At 43.7% G+C, this 23053-nt stretch overlaps 1 protein-coding gene across 3 annotated transcripts in view; it reads right to left on the bottom strand.

Annotated features, from left to right (window-relative positions):
• The window catches only part of tgfbr2b (transforming growth factor beta receptor 2b), a 76166-nt gene that overhangs the window by 25566 nt on the left and 27547 nt on the right, over positions 1–23053 (bottom strand). For all 3 annotated transcript variants that reach the window (XM_059652935.1, XM_048555754.2, XM_059652939.1), the window contains one exon: positions 13178–13992. In XM_059652935.1, coding sequence (XP_059508918.1) covers positions 13178–13992 — 815 coding nt within the window. The remainder of the gene's footprint in view (positions 1–13177; positions 13993–23053) is intronic.

Raw genomic sequence — 23053 nt, 5'->3', positions numbered from 1 at the left:
TAAAGACATTTGGGCAAGTTCATAAATAGGAAAGATTTGGAGCGATATGGGCCAAACGAGGACTAGTTTAGTTTGGAAAGGTGGTCGTTATGGCCTAGTTGGACCGAAGGATCCATTTCCATGCTGTATGACTCTAAGACAATAGATCAGAGGCTTTGTTCAATCAGTCTATGAGTTCAGCTCAAATGAACTTCAGAGTGAGTTGATTAGCGATCCTTTGATCCAGGAGGGAGACACCAGCTAGGTTCTGAAAGTGGCTGTTCAGTATTTAGCAGTGTGGCTGTGCTCAGATTGAAAAGACAAAATCTGTGAGGATTTTCAACATGGGTGGATGCTTTGTCTAGCTTGTGATTGAGACAAAATCACCAACAAGAAAAAAAAATGTCCACACTCCTGGTGTTTAAGGTTACTGGTCAAATCTCAAGAGCTGACAATCATTTTGGACTGGTTCTGGGAAGAATTGAATTAATGCTTAATGTACAGTATAAAATATACTAGTTCCTGTGAAAAGGGTTTTCAGTTATGTTAAAAGTAAAAGCTGGAAATTCTGTTGGAAGTATAGGTCGCCCATAAAAATAGCGCTTGGTGAATATTACAGCAAAAGTCTTAAAACATGAACTTGCATACTGTCAACCTTTCAGCTCTCAACCAGAACTTCAAGTTTCTTTTTTTTAAAAGATGTTATCAGTCTCCAGGGGAATCAAAGCATTAGCAGAGTTTAGAGTTGTGAAATCAGCTTTGTCGTTACAAGCATGCCTGCAAATACTACAATACAATGGTCATTTCATAGCATACTATTTTTATGTCAATCAGTTTCCAACTTAAAAGTAAAGCGTAGCATATCCTGGAATGGTAAGACACATTTATACATCATTCATTTTGATTCAATCCCTGGCATCATTATTGAATCCAAAACAAAAACCTTACTTTTACCCTAATGCTACAATAGGTTTCCTGATTACATGCCCGTGTTTTGTAATTCCAGTAATATTGCAGCATGTTGTTAAATCCAATGTAACTATAAAATCATTTCATCCAATACACTAATGCAGTTGATGAAAAAATTAAATCACGGGGACATCACAAGTGTCCATGCAGGTCCATTTGAGGCAGCGAATGTGGCATAATTGGACATGAATCCAAATCAGAATCTGTGAACCAATCTCCTGGTTGAGATGTGAAACAGAGGCCACATCTGCCCTCTCAGCTGGACTTGAATAATACCCGCGGCATCATTTCGAGGAGCTGGAGTGCTCTCTTTGGGGTCCTGGCCAAAAAAGTTCCCTTAAAAATTATTATTTAAAACAAGGAATATGTTAATAATTATTTCATGGCTGTTTGCTGGACTTGTCGGGAAATTAGCTACCTATTTAAAAACAGCGACAATACTTCAAAAGTGCTTAACTGGTTATAAAGTATTTTGGGATGTTCGGGAGTTGTTAAAGGCACTACAGAAACAAGTTATCTCTTTCACACAGACATGCACAGAAATATTATGCTTATTAAAATTGGTCCTACCACACAGCCCTGCAACAAACTTTGTTGTTTTGGCTTCACACTAACGCTAAACTCGTGGAATGTAAAGCGGGTTTGAATTTGAAGCAAAGTAGAAACTGTTACCTTCACAGAGCCTCACTCTGATTTATTCTGGTATCAGGGTAAACCCTACCTCCATTGGCATTGTAATTGGAAAATTGATGCAAAGTGAAACTGCTTGGCATTAATACTTCAGTCACTTGCTGAAACACCCTCAATTGATTATTCATAGCAATACCACAAGTCTTATCCAGAATGGAGACGAGTGAGCAATTTCCTTTTGTCACTGGAATAGATTTGATCCATGTAATTTGTAGTGCATAGCTCCTTTTCTCCTTTTACTGGGAGGCTTTTCTGTAGATTCTGTCAAAAATTCTGTTTGCTCTTGTATGTAGAGATGCTTTTCTAAACAGGCTCTGTTGACTAAATAGATTGTGTGTGCTGTTAAGTCCTACTCTGCCTCTAAGTGTTAGGCTGACAGAGTAGTGTTGATTGCTACTTCACCTTCAGTTAGACTCAAACACTCTGCGTTTGTTTCCATGGTCATTTTAGTCCCTGCAAGGTATCTGTCACTTATAACACAATTCCTCATTTTGAACCAGACCATACTTTAGCATTTACTGCTGTAGGATGCTTTGGGTCAACAAGAGATTACGATAAAGCGCGACAGTAACTTCAGCCTTGCAGCAGTGATGATACTGCGAACCTCTGATTCTCCAACTACTTCAGCTCCAGTTTCACCAGGGGCAGTGGCTAAGACTTCAGCCAGGCTCCTGAGGAAGAGGAACCAGGAGCTCAGCTAATGATAAGTCTGGGACAAACACAAGAGTGCTGCAGAAACCCAGCAAGTCTGGCAGGATCTGTGGACAGTGCAAACGATTTAACATTTTGAGCCTGACTTGACTCTTCTTTAGTCCACATACTTAGGTAAAGTTGGGATCTCACCATGGTCAGACCTGCAGGGTCCAGTGAGGATTAACAGATGAGGTGTTAGTAGGTGGGCAGAAACCTCCAAGGAGTGGAAATACCTTAGTGGACCCTGCGATGACACGATCCCTCTCCACCTCAGTAAAGCCTACATATTGATGGCGTCATTTCCCAAGCTTGGGTTATGGTTGCAGAAGCTTCTCCCGGTGGCTCCTAAACTAGAGTGGGAGGGTGATGCACACCTCAGATCAAAACAAAAGGGGTGAAGTTGACCATAAACCCACTTCAAAGGAATTGGCTTCTCTTCCTGCATCGGGCTGCTCATCTCCAGAGGACCTGGTCACAACGAGGGCTCAGGAGAAGCAGTGAGTGGGTACCAGAAAGCAGGAGGTATGGCAAAAACAAGGAGCAGGGGGAGGGCGGGTCAAGAATTGGGTGAGGGTCAGCATCAAGAGTGAGTCAGGGAGTAGGGGAGGCAGCAAGTTGGAGGATTGGTGAGAGGAGGTGAGTCAAAGAGCAGGATGTGTATTGTGCAGGATTGGCAACAAATGGGAGATACTACAAGTATTGAATTGCCATATTTCTTTTAGGTTTGTTTAAATAGTTAATTTCTTACATCGGTAAATGAAACCACAGTGGAAAGTATTTCAATCCAAAGGGCATGAAGCTTGATCTTTATTTCTAATATGGAAAGTCACAATTTTCAGGAACACAACTACAATATTAAGTGAGGAGTTCCCATATAATTAAATAACAGTAGCACGCCCTGTGGGTGTCATGGCATATTTTGTGGCATTACTTCATGATTCAGTTGTTTATTCAATTAAGCGTCAAAGTAAGTGTGATGGGGCAACAGGGCTAGACTGATCTTTTCTCACACACCCACAAACAGTTCCAGTTTATTTTTACTGTTACATTCTTCTGACAGATTTATTGTTAGCTGTGCTGCCAGAGACCCACAAATAGTTGAAGCAATTAGTTTGCAGTGATATTCTCACACAGATTTTATCATGTACTAAAAAAAAGTTGCTTTATAATTTTACACAAATAACTATTAATTGTATTCACATAGCAACTTGAAAAGGTAGCAAAATATCACAGGATGGCTCAATAAACTGACATTGAGCTACATGAGATATTAGAGATGTTCAAATGCTCATGGAAAAAGCTACACTTTCAAATCGTTAAATAAAAAAGCACATTAATTGGTCGTGCAGAGCATCAGAGGGACCGTAGTACTCTGTCCATTGATCTTCTAAGGCAGCAGGAGATAGGTAAGGTGGTTAAGAAGGCCTATGGGATACTTGGGGTGAACCTTTTTTTGAGGTGACCAAATCACCCTGAACATCATCTTTTAACCGCTCTCATTTTCCTCAGGTCAGAGGGGTGGCCGCACGCCCACACACGGACACCATCTATGCCTGTCTCTTCATGGAGTACGTGAAACATAGCCCAAGCTATGCCTGCCTCTTTGTAGGTTAAGTGGAACAGTCCCTCTTCCGCACCTACACAGGCCCCAAACCCCACCTCTTCCTCCGTTACATTGATGACTGTATCGGCGCTGCCTCTTGCTCCCAAGAGGAGCTCGAACAGTTCATCCACTTCACTAACACCTTCCACCCCAACCTCAAGTTCACCTGGGCCATGTCCAACACATCCCTCACCTTCCTGGACCTCTCAGTCTCCATCTCAGGCAACCAGCTAGTAACTGATGTCCATTTCAAGCCCACCGACTCCCACAGCTACCTAGAATACACCTCCTCCCACCCACCCTCCTGCAAAAATTCCATCCCCTGTTCCTAATTCCTCTGCCTCCGTCGCATCTGCTCCCAGGATGAGGCATTCTACTCCCACACATCCCAGATGTCCACGTACTTCAAGGACCGCAACTGTCCCCCCGCAGTGGTCGAGAACGCCCTTGACCGCGTCTCCCACATTTCCCGCAACACATCCCTCACACCCCGCCCCCGCCACAACCGCCCCAAGAGGATCCCACTCGTTCTCACATACAATCCCACCAACCTCCGGATACAACGCATCATCCTCTGACACTTCCGCCTTGTACAATCCGACCCTACCACCCAGGACATATTTCCATCCCCACCCTTGTACGCCTTCCGGACAGACCACTCTCTCCGTGACTCCCTTGTCCGCTCCACACTCTCCTCCAACCCCACCACACCCGGCACCTTCTCCTGCCACCGCAGGAAGTGCTACACTTTCCCCCACACCTCCTCCCTCACCCCATCCCAGGCCCCAAAATGACTTTCCATGTTAAGCAGATGTTCACCTGCACATCTGCCAATGTGGTATACTGTATCCATTGTACCTGGTGTGGCGTCCTCTACATTGGGGAAACCAAGTGGAGGCTTAGTGACCGCTTTGCAGAACACCTCCGCTCGGTTCGCAATAAACAACTGCACCTCCCAGTCACGAACCATTTTAACACTCCCTCCCGTTCCCAGACGACATGTCTATCATGGGCCTCCTGCAGTGCCACAATGATGCCACCCGAAGGTTGCAGGAACAGCAACTCATATTCCGCTTGGGAACCCTGCAGCCCAATGGTATCAATGTGGACTTCACCAGCTTCAAAATCTCCCCTCCCCCCACTGCATCACAAAACCAGCCCAACCCATCCCCTCCCCCCACTGCATCACAAAACCAGCCCAACCCGTCCCCTCCCCCCACTGCATCACAAAACCAGACCGGCCTATCTCTGCCTCCTTAACCTGTTCTTCCTCTCACCTCAAGCCACACCTCCATCTCCTACCTACTAACCTTACCCCACCTCCTTGACCTGTCCGTCTTCCCTGGACTGACGTATCCCCTCCCTACCTCCCCACCTATACTCTCCCCTCCACCTATCTTCTTTTCTCTCCATCTTCGGTCCGCCTCCCCCCTCTCCCTATTTATTCCAGAACCCTCACCCCATCCCCCTCTCTGATGAAGGGTCTAGGCCCGAAACGTCAGCTTTTGTGCTCCTGAGATGCTGCTTGGCCTGCTGTGTTCATCCAGCTCCACACTTGTTATCTTGAAATATTCCTTGTTTTTGTTCTATTCTGGCCCCCACCCACATCTCTCTCTCTGATACATCGATGATAATAATTGGTGGTGCTTCCCTCTCTCGTCTGGAATTGGAAAAGTTTGCTGATTTTGCTTCCAATTTCCACCCTGGCCTCACTTTCGCCTGGTCCATCTCTGACTCCTCCCTTCCCATCCTCAACATCTGTTTCCATTTTGAGGGATAAACTCGCCACTAATATCCATTATAACCCACCGACTCCCACAACAGCCTGGACATACATTTCGCGCCCTGCCTTCTGTAAAGACTCCATTCTATTTTCTCAGTTTCTCCATTTCTGTCGCATACATTCCAAAGAGGTCAACTTTGACTAGGGAATCTATGAAATGTCCAACTTTTTCCTCAATTGAGGATTCCCGAGCAGTGAGGTTGAAAGAATTCTCAACCTGACCTAAACCATCTCCTGCACTTCTGCCCTCAGCTCCTCTTCCCTCCTGCAACAGCGATAGGGTGCCCCTTGTCCTCACCTACCATCCCACTAGCATCCACATCCAGAAGATCATCAGCTGCTGTTTCCGCCACCTCTAGCGAGATGCCACCACTAGACACTTATTCCCTTCCCCTCCCTTGTCCGCCTTCTGCAGGGACCGTTCCCTCCAGGACAACTTGGTGCACACTTCCTTCACTCCCAACACCACTCCCAACGGCACATTCCCCTGTAACCGGCGAAGGTGCAACACCTGCCCATTTACCCCTGCCCTCCCCACTATCCAAGGGCCCAAACATACCTTCCAGGCGAAGCAACACTACACCTGCACTTCCCAGAATCTAGTCTACTGCATTTGCTGCTCACAATGTGGTCTCCTCTATACTGGGGAAACAAAACATAGACTGGGTGACTATTTCACAGAGCATCTACATTCTGCTCTCAAAAAAAACCCTGAACTACCTGTTGCATGCCACTTTAACAGATCACCCTGTTCCCTGGCCAACATCTTTCTCTCAGGTTTGCTGTGGCGATCCAGCGAAGCTCAGAGCAAGCTGGAAGAACAGCACCTCATTTTCTGCTTGGGGACCCTGCAGCCCTCCAGACTCAATATCAAGTTCAATAATTTTAGGGCCTGAACCCTCCCATGTCCTAGCCCCCGCCGGCCTACCCCACACACCAGACCTTGTTATCACATGGTCTTCTATTACACAGTACCTATTATTAGCCAAGAACAGCTATTCACCCTCCTACGCAGATTGTTATCCACTCTTTTGTCTGTCCAGCTGCTCATCTCTCTCTTTCGCTCTATCCCTTTCGTTTACTCCTTACCCCCTTCCCCCACTGACATTTCCCTAGCTATCATCGGTTCTGACAAACGGTCACAGGACTCGAAATGTTAACTCTGATTTGTCTTCACAGATGCAGCCAGATCTGTTGAGCTTTTCCAGCAACTTCTGTTTTTGTATATGGGATATTTGCCTTTTGTTAGTTAAGTCAAGAATACAAGGGCAAGCAGATATAATGGAGCTGATGTATTGTTAGTTAGGCTACAGCTGGAGTGCTTTGCACAGTTCTGGTCACCACACTGTGGAAAGGATGTGACTGCACTAGAGAGGGTGCAGAGGAGATTCTCCAGCGTGATGTATGGGCTAGAGTGATTCAGCCATAAAGAGAGACTAGATAGGTTGTGTTGCTTTTCTTTGAGCAGAGACGGCTGAGTGGGGATTTGATGAAGTGCATAAAGTTCTGAGGGGCAAAGAAAGGGCAGATGGGGAGAAGCATTTCCCCTTAGTAGAGGGGGCAACAACAGAGGGGGGCATGTTTAGGTTAAGGAGCAGGGAGTTTAGAGGCAATTAGATGAAAACATTTTTCACCCAGAGGATTCTGTACATCTGGAGCTCAACGCCCAATAAGGAATAGAGGGGGAACCCTTCAGCTATTAAAGAAGTAGAACTTAGGTAAGTACTTGAAATGTTGTTGGATACAAGGCTTTGGGCCAAGTGCTGGAAAATGGAATAAGAATAGATAACTGCTTCACACCTGGCACAGACATGATGGGTTGCAGACCCTTTTCCATGCTGTAAAAAACTGGGTCCCTGTGTCCATGACATTCAATATTTATAGTTGCATTTGGAAATAAGAGACAGACAGGGCATCCACCTTCCTGATCTCTATTCCAGGAAAGAGTCAATGTGCAATCTCTACCTGGCAACTTGAGGTAGGCTGGGCACTTTTCTCCTGAATGTGCTGAAGGTCATCATTTTCATATGTACACAATCCTCTGGGTGAAAAAAATGTTTTCTTCAAATTGCCTCTAAACTCCCTGCTCCTTAGCCTAAAAATGAGCCCTTCTGTTATTGCCCCCTCTAGTAAGGGGAAATGTTTCTCCCTATCTGCCTTTTCTATGTCCCTCAGAACTTTTATAAAATGGAGAAGTGTCCACTTCATGGTAGAAGAATAAAACTTCTCAATAATTTGTCTGACTGGTACAGTTAGCCATTTCACACTGCTACTTTACAGCCGCAACCTAACTGGCATTCCAGTCTAACAGGATGCTGCCATCAAACTACAGGCAATGGCCACATATACCCCACATCCACAGGCATTGGCAGCCAACATGTGCCAGCCTCTAACATTCATCAGGAATGTTTCTGCACTTTGATGCTGTCAATGCAATGTAGTAGTAACAACATGCTGTGCTCAGGGGCTCACAGCCACCTCACTGCACCAGATTCATCTCTGGGCTCTTCATTTGCCATCATAGTGCTCACTCACTCTGAGCTGATCTGGACGCTCACAGCATCCCTGCCTTACTTTCTCCCCTCAGACATTCCAGGCTCACAGTGCTGCTGTCCTGTAGTGCTTTGAATTTAAACACAAACTTGGGGGATAACTGCACCCTGGTGCGTTCCTCACAAACTGGGCAGTGAAAGTTCACTTGCCTTGCAATCCTTGCCGTTTCTCATCGAGGATAATTTTTTGCTCCCTTTGAAATTTGATATCCTTGCATTAGTCCTGATGAGTGCAAGGTGAAAAGCTACGGCTGCATGCATCCTTTCTCCACAGTGGTTAAATTGCTTTGACAGGGTAGGTACAGAAGCCTATTTCCTCAGGAAAAGAATAGGAAAACAAAGTCTTTAACTAAGAGCCGTGCTATTTAAAGTGGAGTGAATTTACTCACAAAATGCATTGGAAATGAAAAATAAAAAACTCTAACTTCTAATGGCTGTGGGTACTGGAGCAATCAGAATGAACAGTTTAGGTTTTGGTTAGATAAGACCAACAGGTAACATGGGACAAACTGAGGTGAGATGGAGGTGAGGTGTAGTTCATTCACCGGCCAACTGAATGCTCAGTGCGGTATCGAAAAAAACATTGCTTCAGACAATAGAAAAGCTGGGCCTGTTCTGCTCAGAGCAGAACAGGTTAAGGGGAGATTTGACAGAATATTAACAAACTTTCAGTTTTGAACACAAGTAGATAAGAAGAAACTGTTTTCACTGGAGAGAGGGCTGGGGATTGGAGGACACATTGGAAACAAACCCTTCGGTTCAACTCATCCATGCCGACCAAATATCCTAAACTGAACTAGTCCCATTGTTATGTCTGTATTCATTCACGGGAGGACGGCATCACTGGCCAGACCAGCATTTATTGCCCATCCTTGACTGCCAACAGGGCAGTTAAGAATCAACCACATTGCTGTGGGTCTGGAGTCACATTTAAGGCAGACCAGGTAAGGATGGCAGTTTCCTTCCCCAAAGGACATTGGTGAACCAGGTGGGTTTTTCCTGACAACTGGCAAATGGATTCAAGGTCATCATTAGACTTCAATTCCAGATTTTTACTGAATTCCACCACTGCTGTGGTGGGATTCGAACCTGGGTCCCCAGAATGTTATCTGGGTCTCTGGATTAACAGTCCAGTGATAATACCACTAATCCTTTGCTGCCCCAGCATTTGGCCCATATCCTTCCAAATCCTTCCCATTTGTGTACCCATCCAGATGACTTTTAAATGTTGTAATTGTACCGGCCTTCACCACTTCCTCTGGCTGGTCATTCCACACACGCACCACCCTGAGGATGAAAAAGTTGCCTTTTAGGTCCCTTTTAAATCTTTCCCCTCTCACTTTAAACCTATGCCCTCTAGTTGTGAACTCCCCTACCCTGGAAAGAAGACTTTGGCTGTTCACCCTATCCATGCCCCTCATGATTTTATAAATCACTATAAAATGTCACCCCTCAGCCAACACTCTAGGGTCAACGCTCTAGGGAAAAGTGCCCCAGCCTCTCACTGAAGTTCAAACTGTCCAAGCCCAGCAACATCTAAGTCTTTTCTGAACCCTTTCAAGTTTAACATCATCTTTTCTGAAGGCAGGGAGACCAGAATTGAATGCTGTATTCCAAAAGTGGTCTAACCAGTGTCCCACAAAGCTGCAACATGATATGAATACTGCTCTAAAAGGTGATAAAAGTTGCATCTGATTCTATTTCCGAAGGTAACTGGATACATATGAAGGTAAAACGGCAAAGTTGCTATGGTCCCAGAGGGCTGCTGTCTCATCAGAGAGAGAGAGAGAGAGAGAGAGAGAGAGAGAGAACAGAGAGAGAGAGAGAGACAACTGGTGGTGGTTTAATCTGACTCACCACGCCTCAGATGACGGGAGAGTTTGAGAAGGAGAGTCCTTTGTGGTAATCTCAGTCAATGCAGGAATGAATCCGTGCTGGAAAAATTGCATCTCTCTGCTTCGCAAACTAGCCGTTCAGCCAATTGAACAAACCAACACCCTACACTCCCCACTGCCCTCCCCCCCCCACAAACACCCAAAAAACACCAGAAAAGAGAAAAAGACATCACACAAAGGTTTGCAGAATCAGCAGCAGAGTGTATAAGCCTTTCAAAAACCTCACACAGGCACATGAATGACTTTGTTCTGCCCTCTATGATTCCACAACCTCTTTAATGCAACCTTGATTACTGAATTAAGAAAAAGGAAGACTATAATTAAAAATTGTGCTTATCAAACAAACTCTTAAAGAGCCTCAGAGAAGCTGTTTGGAAGACCTTCTGCTTATTAATTTTTGGGTGGATGGTACAATTTTGAACTCATCAGGAGCTTAACCAGAATAATACCAGAGACTCACTGCGCTGAGGGCCAGCGTGGAATTGCTCTGTTGGCTGAGTGTCCTTTTGCTCTCATTTGTCAAACGATTACAGAAACATTAGTTAGGTATCAAATAACATTGCCGAAGTGAAGAAGTCAGTTTATTAGAAATTGCAATTTAAGAGTTTGGACTTCCACGAGGCATTTGTCAAAAAGGTCACTTAATAGGCTTGTTAAAATTAGAACCCGTACAATGACAGGGATTATGACAGTACCTGAGATTAAAGATATCAGTTATCCAGAGAGATTGGAGGATTTGAGGTTGTTTTCCTTATTAGAAAGGGAAGTTTGAGATTGTGAACAGTTTTGATAGAGCAAAGAGGCAAAACAATTTCCACTAGAAGTTTCCTGACTAGAGGATACAGTTTTTAAGATGATAGGCAAAAGACAGAGGGTTTTTGTTAATGTTCTTTCATGAATTGGAATGCACTGCTTGAATGGGTGGTGGAAACAAGTTCAGATGGTCGCTTTATGAGAGGGAATCAGATAAATATTTGAGGGGAAAATATTAAAGTGATTGATGGGGAAGAAACAGGAAAACCGGACCAGATCTACCAAAGAGCCAGCAGAAGCGTGATTGGTTTAATGGCCTCCTCCTGTTCTGCATCATTTTAGGATCTTACCAATAGTCATTGCCACATTGCTTTAGAGATGCTACTTACTGTGATGTTATATTGATAATGTGTTTTTGAGTCATGTTGTTAATTCTGTTCCTTTCCTGAAGAATCTGGAGATATCCTTTTAAAACATGACCTATTGAGTAACACATTGAGGAGGGATTAGAAGTTCGCCTTGGATTGCTCCACAATGGTTACACAGCCCTGATCAGGCATCCTACTTCAAGATCACCCTTCAATGCTGCAATGTGAAACTTCTCTCTTTATCTTGGCTTCTCATTGATTGAGGGATGTGACGGGATTGTTTCAGGATGTGTTCAGGAGGAGCACTGAGTCACCTACTAAGAATACTTCTAAAACCAAAAAAAAAGAAAGAATGAGTGCTACCTCACTGGGTTCGTCCATGTGTTTTGAGGATAGGCAGGTTTTACTCTCAAGGTATTACAGGCTGTGACAAAAACAGAAGTTGCTGGAAAAGCTCAGCAGGTCTGGCAGCATTTGTTAAGAAAACAAATCAGTTTTTGGGTCCTGTGACCCTTCCTCAAAACTGGCTATTAGAGGTTGTGTTTCTCTTGAAGGTAGCACAGGAGCCATTAAAATGGTGGATTATGTGCTTAGGTGAACTTCTGTGTCACGTGGTATAGTATTATTTGTAGGCTTAAGCAAGTGGCAGTCTCTGGAGCACAGTGAAGATGGGAGGATATGGCAAGATAAGTGCTTCTCTAGAAAAGGGAATGGCTCAAAAAATCAGGAGTGGCCAAGGGCCTGAATCCACCAATGTTGAGACTTATTATTAAAATCGTATGGTACTATTTCAGAGCTGAAATTGCAAATGGGACAGCAAAGGAAGAGGCCATTCACCTCAGATCTCTGAAAAAAGCCCCAAACTATTTAATCTCCACACCCATCCCTCATTGCCCTGAAAAGTGGCCTTTCCAATTATACATCCAGTCCCCTTTTGAAAGTTAACATTAAATCTGACTCTACCAACCTTTAAGGCATCACATTCCAGATCATAACAATTCGCTGCTTAAAATTAAATTGTCTCATCTATCATGTGATTCTTTTTCTGATTAGATTATACCTGTGTTCCCTGGTTACTGATCCTCCTGCCAGTGGAAATAAGTCCGGCTATTTACTTTATTAAAGCACTACACAATTTTCTAAACCTCTGTTGAATCTGTCCTTAACCTTTCTTGCTCAAAGGACAACAGTCTCAGCTTAGAGTTGTACAGGACAGAAACAGACCCTTCCATTCAACTCGTCCATGCTACTTCTGGAATTTTTGTGTAACTGAAGCTCCTCATCCTTGATACAATTCTAGAAAATATATATTCATAGATAAGGAATCCCTGGGAACTTTATTTTGTTTCATTTCTCTCAATATTTTTCCAACACTCAACTAAAAACCCAAGTGTAGTGTTGTCAATCTGTAATTGTCTGATTGGATGTGCTTTATCTAATGGTTTGGTAATAGTTTCATGCTTAGATGGAACAAACATTAGAATGAAGTTACAATGACATAGCCCCAATACTCCAACATCTTCTCCATGTGTACCTTCTGTACTTCTCCTGTGATATAGATCAGACTCGATACTATCGAAAGAAAACAACTCTTTGGAAGGTCTATTTTCATCTGCACTCAACAAAACATTGCATTTTTATGGCACCTCAAATGTAGTGAAGTCTCCCAAGGTAATGTCACAGGGATGTTATCAAACATAATGTGACACCGAACTATATGTGTAGTGGGGATAGGTGAACAAGTACACAACCAGAGAGATGTATTTTAATGAAATATTTAAGTGGAAGCAGCAGATATAATGGGACAGCATGATTAAAAGGAAGTATTTCCATAACTGGAGGCAACCTGTGTCATTTGTTCCCTACCTGAACAGTTGAAAACTGGCACTCACCTGCCCACTGTTGGCTAAATCATCGACAGAGAGAGATGATTCCAACCTCAAGGATAATCCAAAGTCACAGAGACAACATGTCAGGTCATTTTTCACCAGAATGTTGGAGCTTTTTAGGTCCCTGTGAGCAATGGGCATCTTTGGCCTGCCACAAGGTGTGTATTCACTATGTAAGTGTGCAATTCCTCTGGCCAGTGATCCTCCCAGTAGGCACAGGTCCTCCCAGTTCACAACGTGCCTCATAAGGTAGTCTTGCAGGTTGCCCTGGGGGTGGTAGGCCGTGATCAGCCAATACTGCTTGCCCATTTCAGTCTCCCGCTCCTCCGCTGTCAGAAACTGCAACACATTTTCATGTTTCAGGTTGACATCGGAGAAAATCTCCTTCTCGTTCTTCCAGGACATGTACTCGTCAAAGTGGAAAATCTTTGCCGCCACAGTCTCGAACTGCTCCGAGGTGCTCTGCCTCAGCTTGGCCTTGTAGACCTCAGCAAAACGCCCCTTGCCCACCACAGTGTCAAGCTCCAGGGGCAGCAGCTCAGTGTTGTGATTGATGTTGTTGGCGCAGGTGGAGCTGATGTCAGACTGGTCATCATCAAGGTGCATGGCACTGCCCTCACTACGGTCATTGGGAGGTCGACGCCGGCGACCTGGCTTCCTGACCTTCTGCTCCTTTGCCCACTCTTTGTTCAGCTTCCTCCGCCTCTGGACCCGGTACCAATAGTAAGCAAGGATCACCACGGCAGCCAGACCAAGCAATGGGAGAAGAGTGACAAGGAGAACCTCCAATATCACCCGCCAGTCAGTCAACATATTACCTAAAGGAGGGAGACAATATCAGAGCTGTATCAAAGTACATCAACACACACCAGTCAGACACAGCTAACAAACTAAATACTTCAGCTACAGGAATGGTGAGTTTAAAAATCATTCGGTTCTTCTTAAACCCACCTTTAAAAGCACAACCAAGAAACAAAACAATGACTGCGTATCCATCCTTCATTTATCTATGCCGCCTAATCTGAGTAGCGTCAGCATATGTCACGGTAAGGCTCAGCAGATTGGTGGAGCTTTTCGAGTTGCTGCATGCATTAGGGATTTCTAGCCCTATTGTACATGTTGAATACTCCTAGGACCTCCCACAGGAAGTGGTAGATGCAGATACAGCTTTAACATTTAAAAGACATTTGGCTAGGTCCAGAATCGGAAACATTTAGAGGGGTATGGGCCCAATGCTGGTAAGTGGGACTAGTTTAGTTTGGGAAACTTGGTCAGCATGGGCAAGTTGGAGCGAAGGGTCTGTTTCTGTGCTGCACAATTCTGTCTTACAATGGAGCAGGCAAAGAGATTCATTTCATTTTTAGGTTGACTTTGATTACCCACAGACTGGACAGGTACTCTTACCGTATCTTCTTTTTCAAATATTTGACTAATTTTAAAAGGAAGTGTTAACTGGATGCACAGTTTTTAGCTGGTGTCTGAACCTTTTCATCTGTATGGACTCCTCGCTTACATGCATTTCTTTGGACCACTGTCCATTCTCAGCTGCGACTCAGTGGTGGAATTCCAACCTCAGAAACAGTTAGTTATGGGTTTAAATTACACCTTGGAGACTTCAGCACATAATCCAGGCTGATATCCTAGTGCATTACTTAGGGACAGCTGTATTGCCACAGGTTTGTTCCTTTGGAGGAGATGATAAAATGAGACTGTCTGTCCCCCTGGGTGATCCTCTGGCATGAATTTGAAAAAGAAGGGAGTTTTCCCCATCAATCAATGGGGCAGCTCAGTGGGTAGCACTGCTGCCTCAAAGTGCCAGGGACCCGGGTTCGATTTGAGCCTTAGGTGACTGTCTGAGTGGAGTTTGCACATTTTCCCTGTGTCTGCATGGGTTTCCTCCTGGTGCTCAGGTTTCCTCCCACAGTCCAAAGATATGCAGATTAGGGGGACTTGCCATGCTACATTGCCCATAGTGTTAAGGAATGTGTGGGATATGTGGGTTAGACATAGGGTAGGGTTTAGAGTGTTGATGTGGGCTGAATGGCCTGCTTCCACACTGTAGGTATTCTATGAACTAAAAGTAATTAAAACACATAATATCCAGTCATGTATTCGACTGCTGTCTGCAGTACCTTTAAGTATCCAATTGATTGCCATGTTACAACAGAGATTACACTTCAAAAATGCTCTATGGTCTGTAAGAGCTTTGGGAACATCTTTGAGGTATGAAATGAAGGAAGGATCTTTATTTAACAGTATGCAAACAGAAGTCACTGCAATTTCAAGAAACTCTCGTAGTTCCGTGTGCTTTCCCTCCCGCACATCAAAGCCGCTCATAATTGGAACCAAATCTCACCTCATACAATATTAACTGTGACCATCTTCAGAGGGATTAAAAAGGAAGCACATACATAAAACATGGAAATATGATCCGGAAGGGAATTTCATCATCACATACCCAGGGTTCTGCCACAGGACTATGAGACTCATCTTTTGAAAGCTGAGATACATGAATGGAGCTCATCACAATTTGCAGATATTTACGGAGTAATTTGTAGAAGGAGACAGTCACTGAGCATACCTTTAAAGTCACAACCTTATTGGAACAGAATTCTCACTTTCCCCAACGCCTAAAATTATTTCTCCCTTTCCACTCAATTCACAATTTGCCAGTGAGCCATTAAATTTGTCCTGTTAAAGTTTAGCATTGAAGCTTTAGGGATTAACATGGATGAATTCTGACAACAGGTTTACCACTAGTGTGGAAAATAACTCCGAGTTAGTAACTGCTGGCAAAAATCCCACCCTGTGCTGCATGAAGGAATCAGGCCTAATGTGTTATATCTTTCGGATTAGGTGGTGTTCAACTCACTTACTGTGGCCAAACATCTCATAACACCACCCCCTCCAAAAGCAAAAAAAAATAGAGAGGCTTAAAACATGACAACTGATTAAGCCCCAGGATAAGACTGAAAACTCTCCTTTGCACATATTGCTCACGGTCTCATCATGTGACCTCCCATTTCCAACTATGCTGTATATTCACATAGTATTTCTAGCTTCAATTTCTCTAACATCTTTATAATTAATACACAAACCTATTCAAAAGTAAATGGAGTAAAACGCACAATATTTCCTGGGTTCTTTACAGCGATGTCTAGGAGATTAATACTTAATTCATAGATGGGGCAGTCTTGTAGTTTTGACTACATTGACCAGGGAATAAACTTCTTGAAAGAAAAGATGAAACATATCCCAACAACTAATCCACAATATGAAGGGTAGGATTGGAATAGGCATCCAGATTTCTAATTTTTTTTCAGGTCATGTTCAAACTGCAAGCCCTTACAGTGAAAGCATACAAAAAAAAAAGGCAACTTGCAACTATTCAGCTACTTTAATTTAGCGAAACATCACAAGACTTCGAAAATGTATAATTAGACAAAATTTGACGTCAAGTCAATGAAGGCATGACAGATGACCAAAAGCTTGGCTAAAGAGATAGGCCTTGAGGACAATTTCAAGGACGGGAGGAGGGTGATGAGTTGGGGAAGTTTAGGAAGAGGATTTTAGAACTCAGGTTCAGGACTTCTGATGGCACAGCCACTATTTTGGAGAAAACAATAGAAGAGGCCAGAATTAGCAGAATGCAGAGTAACTGAAGAGTTGAAGAGCCAGAGATTGTACAGACATAGAAACCCTGAAAAGGAATATGAACACAAAAACAAGCATTTTATAACGGAGGTGCCGGGGTGTGGGGGCGGGGTGGGGGTGGGTGGTGGGGCTTTGGGACCAATGTAGGTCAGCCAATGTTTGTGTGATGGGTGAATTGAATATGGTGTGAATCAGGATTTAGGCAGCAGGGTTTTGTAAAGGTATCAAATTGAATGACAATGTTTGAGGAGCTGCTGGGCATGTAAGTTTTGGATCAGCTTAACCTTGAGGGTTAGGAATGGCATTCAAGCACCAAGTATCCAATCCTGGCTGGATTCAGTGACCTGCTGAAGGAATAAACGTGGTTTCGCAACAAACCATTGGTCCAACCAAGATCCACCAGTGAAATTCCTTGTTGAGCTTGGCAGATCTCATTAGTTCCTTGATGTGCAAAACAGTGACACAGCAACCTGCCACAATTTTAAATAGAGATAACAAAGTGTGGAGCTGGCTGAACACAGCAGGCCAAGCAGCATCTTAGGAGCACAAAAGCTGATGAAGGGTGTAGGCCCGAAACGTCAGCTTTTGTGCTCCTGAGATGCTGCTTGGCCTGCTGTGTTCATCCAGCTCCACACTTTGTTATCTTGGATTCTCCAGCATCTGCAGTTCCCATTATCTCTGATACAATTTTAAACAGACGCGGTAAGGCTTTGTTTTTTTCTGTCCTTCTGAATGCAGAAGGTAGTGACTTAAAACTGAGGACAGGCATCATGACACTTCTCTCCCAGAGGTTTGAAAAGGATATATTCCTTGTGCAATGCTGCTTGATGGTGGGAGCTCTTGTAGGCCAGTGCTCACTGGAAGAACTAAAGGATTGACAGAGTTTTGGTAGCACCTTCAATAGGATGGCACAGTGGTTAGCAATGCTGCCTTACAGTGCTAGGATTTGACTATGGTGACTATCTGGGGTGGAGTTTGCACATTCTCCCCTTGTCTGCGTGAGTTTCCTTTGGGTGCAGGTTAGATGGATTGGCCGTGAAAAATTGTACAGCCTAGGCGCATTAACTGTACTAAGATGTGGAGTTGTGGAGATAGAGTGGGATGCTCTGAGGGTTGGTGCAGACTCGATAGGTCAAATGGCACTGTAGGAATTCTATGATACAAAAATTTCTGCATGTTCCTAAACATCATACAATCAAAGAAGTACTTTTTGAAGTGTCGTCACAGCACAACTGTCAATCACAAGGCTGTTAACTTATTCATCATAAGATCTCACAAACAGCATGATAACAAAAAGATAACTTGTTTCCTAGTAATGTTGGCTGTTGAATAAATATTGGCTAAGAGATCAGGGGCACCTCGCCTGGTCTTTTTCAAAATAGTGTCAAGGTTTGTTTTATATCCACCTGAGAGCCAGATCAGGCCTAATTTCATATCTGAAGAAATGGCATCTCAAATACTCAGCCTCAGCAAGACACTCGAATGATAGCTGACAACATGTGCTCCGGTCTCAAAGAATGGGCTTGAACCCATAACCTTTTGACTCAGAGGTGACAGCAATGCCAGTAAGCCACAAGAAGGCTGTGCAACTCTCTGTCTGAGAGTTGGCCTGAAATAACCTCGGAACTCAACTGAGCCTGTCCATTAATGCTTCAATGTTTGACTACAATAGACACATAACATAAAATTGTATATCAGCAGTTGTATAAATAGTGTTCAGCTCTCTCAAAAAATGCAGATTTATTGCCTGAAGGCTTTGTTTCAGAAGGCTTAATTGACTGTCATTCTACTCTGTGCTTTAAAAAGGCTTTCGGTTTTATCACAGGGTCCTGTTGACAGCAAACATTTTTAGCCAGCTCCTGACTGTCATCTTGTCATTCGCTCCACTCAATTTCGAGAAGAGGGGGAATGTATCTTGTAAATACGTTCCTGCACTGAGCTGAGAAGTTCATCTAGAGCAGTTTGGAGTTTCAAGGATCATTTTGTTTCTGTCAGACATTCAGAAAGTCTGTAAAAAAAATTACAGTTGTTTCTTGGGGAAACCAGGGAAAGTGTCCCAACTTGACAGGCCCCAGGAGAGGGTGAGGGAAGAAGGGGAAAGAGGGAGACATGGGGGGGGGGGAAATAGGGGGAAGGAAGAAGTGGTGGGAGAAAAGGAGAAGAATGGGGGAAGAGTGGAAGGAGAGGGACAAAAGAGTGGAGCGAAGGAAGGGGAGGGCAGGAAGGAGAGAGAGATGGAAAGGGAAACAGGTGGGAGCAGGGGTGAGGAACAAAGGAGATGGGGTAAGATGGGTGAGAGGAGAAGAGGAAATGGGAAGAAGTGATAGTAAGTGGGGTGGGTTGGGGGGAGAAGATGTTAATCGTATATGAAGAGAAAAGGACTAAGGAAGAACCGAGAAAATGAGGTAATGAGAGAGAAAAACAGAGAGTGGGTGCTGAATTGTTTTTAAAAAATCCATAATATCATAACAAAATGAAACTATTGAAAGCCAGTCTTTTTTTGAGGTGGGCCTGACAGGCTTCATCTCCAGCCTTTTAAAATCTGTGATCAGTGTGGTCAGCGAACTCAGCCGCAAATGGCTATGCTACTGTGGAGGAGAAAAAGATTTGTAATTAGACTTGGTCAGGTCAGACTTGGGAACTATAGTCAACAAATCAGGATTGTCCTTGGATGTTTATGCAAAACATCTCAAGAAAGAACCAAATTTTGAGCAGTTCGACTTGGATGTCAGTCAGTTTGCAATAAATGAGTGCAAGCAGTATCTGCTTGTAAACATGTCTTGGGGAGTACAGGCTTTGATGTGCTAGTAAATTTAAACACAGACAGGAAACCACATGTCTGAGATCAGACACACAATTCACTTCCAACCAGCGATACAGTACATGACACAGAGGCAGACAGGCAATCTGTTTTCAGTTAATATATAGAGAGAGAAAGGACAGCTGGATTCTTCAACTGCTGTTTAAATAGTGATTTCAATATTTTTTTTTGAAGCTGTTACAAAGGAATCCAGCTCTTAATGAGTTAAGTTTGCACAAGGCAGGCTCCTCTGCACTGGTGGTTTACACGTAACAGAAGGGCTTCAGAAAGATTCAAACATCAAAGGGTCTTCCATGCCCTTTTGTAATCTCCATTGTCTGATTTGTCCTGCTGCTCCTTCAGCAACCAATCGTGGATGAGAAGTTTCCTTCTGTAAAATATTAGGAAGGTTGCAGCCGTTACCTTTGCTCCCAGCCCATGAGCATTGTTCTTTAGTCATCAACTCTAACCCTCTGCATAGCAAAACTCAGTGCTGAGCCATGCTATTTGTAACCACGATAATAAAATGTGAGGCTGGATGAACACAGCAGGCCAAGCAGCATCTCAGGAGCACAAAAGCTGACGTTTCGGGCCTAGACCCTTCATCAGAGAGCATTCTCCAGCATCTGCAGTTCCCATTATCTCTGTTACTATTTGTAACCACGTTGTCTCATTTGAATTGAAGCTGTGCTTCCAATTCCCTGTCTTCCCAGTGAGGCATACTGCTTCCATCTCTCACATTGCCTATCTCTGTATCAGCTTAACCATCACTGGTCATTCACACTGTTATTGCCTTGAGACTAGATTATTAAAATCTCCTCTTATCCAGCCTCCCATTTTGGAAATTAAAATCCATTCAAAGCTTTCCTGCCTGGACTCTAACTTATGTAGCCATTCATCCTGCTTGAGCTTGCAGACTCCTAATCTTGAAATACCTCAAATTTAAAATGTCTATCCTCTCATTTTCAAATTCTTCAACAGCTGCACCCTTCATCATTTGTTACCTCCTCCAGCCCGACAACCATTTTAGATTTCAGAACTTCTTCAATTCCTTGCATACCTCTTGCATATCCCTGATTTTTTTCACCTTACATTGATGACTGTGCCTTCAGCCACCTAGACTCTGGAGTAGCCTTCCAGAACCTCTGTCTCTTTGTCCCCTCCCTTCCATTTAAGATGCTTCTTAATACACGTCTCATAGAACATAGAACATAGAACATAGAACATAGAACAGTACAGCACAGAACAGGCCCTTCAGCCCACAATGTTGTGCCGACCATTGATCCTCATGTATGCACCCTCAAATTTCTGTGACCATATACATGTCCAGCAGTCTCTTAAATGACCCCAATGACCTTGCTTCCACAACTGCTGCTGGCAACGCATTCCATGCTCTCACAACTCTCTGCGTAAAGAACCTGCCTCTGACATCCCCTCTATACTTTCCACCAACCAGCTTAAAACTATGACCCCTCGTGCTAGCCATTTCTGCCCTGGGAAATAGTCTCTGGCTATCAACTCTATCTATGCCTCTCATTATCTTGTATACCTCAATTAGGTCCCCTCTCCTCCTCCTTTTCTCCAATGAAAAGAGACCGAGCTCAGTCAACCTCTCTTCATAAGATAAGCCCTCCAGTCCAGGCAGCATCCTGGTAAACCTCCTCTGAACCCTCTCCAAAGCATCCACATCTTTCCTATAATAGGGCGCCCAGAACTGGACGCAGTATTCCAAGTGCGGTCTAACCAAAGTTTTATAGAGCTGCAACAAGATCTCACGACTCTTAAACTCAATCCCCCTGTTAATGAAAGCCAAAACACCATATGCTTTCTTAACAACCCTGTCCACTTGGGTGGCCATTTTAAGGGATCTATGTATCTGCACACCAAGATCCCTCTGTTCCTCCACGCTGCCAAGAATCCTATCCTTAATCCTGTACTCAGCTTTCAAATTCGACCTTCCAAAATGCATCACCTCGCATTTATCCAGGTTGAACTCCATCTGCCACCTCTCAGCCCATCTCTGCATCCTGTCAATGTCCCGCTGCAGCCTACAACAGCCCTCTACACTGTCAACGACACCTCCGACCTTTGTGTCGTCTGCAAACTTGCTGACCCATCCTTCAATTCCCTCGTCCAAGTCATTAATAAAAATTACAAACAGTAGAGGCCCAAGGACAGAGCCCTGTGGAACCCTACTCACCACTGACTTCCAGGCAGAATATTTTCCTTCTACTACCACTCGCTGTCTTCTGTTGGCCAGCCAATTCTGTATCCAAGCAGCTAAGTTCCCCTGTATCCCATTCCTCCTGACCTTCTGAATGAGCCTACCATGGGGAACCTTATCAAATGCCTTACTGAAGTCCATACTTTGATCACATTTCTGATCATTGCCTTCCATAACTCAAAGCCAAATTGTGTTTGAAAACTTGGTCCAGAAAACTATTCCAACTATTATGTTGGAAGGTGACGTATTAATGCAGATTGTTTTTGTTAGTAAGTTACTCCAGTTTGAAACACTTTTGCTCCAACATATCCTTTCAAATGAAAAGTCATTGATTGGAGAGTAAGTTTCCAGCAATGGGAATTCCCAAGACAGCCTCTCCTAGACTGGTTTTAGATGAGCCACATGGCAAATAAGATTAGCTGAATTAATCACCAATTACATGAAAAGTACAGTAACTTGGGCAACTGAATTAAGAGCAAGCAGAATCATACTCAAATCATTAACATTGGACGTACATGGAATAGTGTAGGTTAGATGGGCTTCAGATCGGTATGACAGGTCGGCACAACATCGAGGGCCGAAGGGCCTGTACTGTGCTGTAATGTTCTATTACAAGCACTCAAAAGATTAAAACAAAAGATAGGTTTAAAAGTAGTGAAATAATTGGCTTAACTTCTTATATCTAATTCTAATTATACACCTTTTCTGAAGCTGAATATTATAATTGGGTGCTCATCACTGTGAATTTATCTTCAAAAGACAATAAAACATTAATAGAAAATTAATTAAACATCTTTAAGCTGCAATAATTGTGAAGGAGAATAAGAGGACAATATGCGCTATGAAACTTAGCAATATCTCGGTGCACCTGAGGACTGCTTAATATCTGTGATTGGGGAAATCTTGGATTTTTAGAACTCTTCATGATCCACAAGTCATTTTTGAACTTGTCACAGTATCTTTACACACATCCTTTGCAGAGTAACGTGATAGAGTGGAAGGTTTCTCAGATTAATTCATTCAACTGATTCCTGGGATGAAGAAGTCACCTTGTGAGGAAATGTTAAGCAGGTTGGGCCTATTCCAGTTCAGAAGAATGAGAGGAGATGTTATTGAAACATACAGGAATCCAAGGAGACTTGACAGGGTGGATGCTGAGGGAATCTAGAATTAGGGACACAGTTTAATAATTAGGGGTCTC

The sequence above is a fragment of the Stegostoma tigrinum genome, chromosome 2 (assembly GCF_030684315.1).
Source record: "Stegostoma tigrinum isolate sSteTig4 chromosome 2, sSteTig4.hap1, whole genome shotgun sequence".
In the NCBI taxonomy this organism is placed as follows: Eukaryota; Metazoa; Chordata; class Chondrichthyes; order Orectolobiformes; family Stegostomatidae; genus Stegostoma; species Stegostoma tigrinum.
This window is presented reverse-complemented; position numbering and strand designations above follow the sequence as displayed.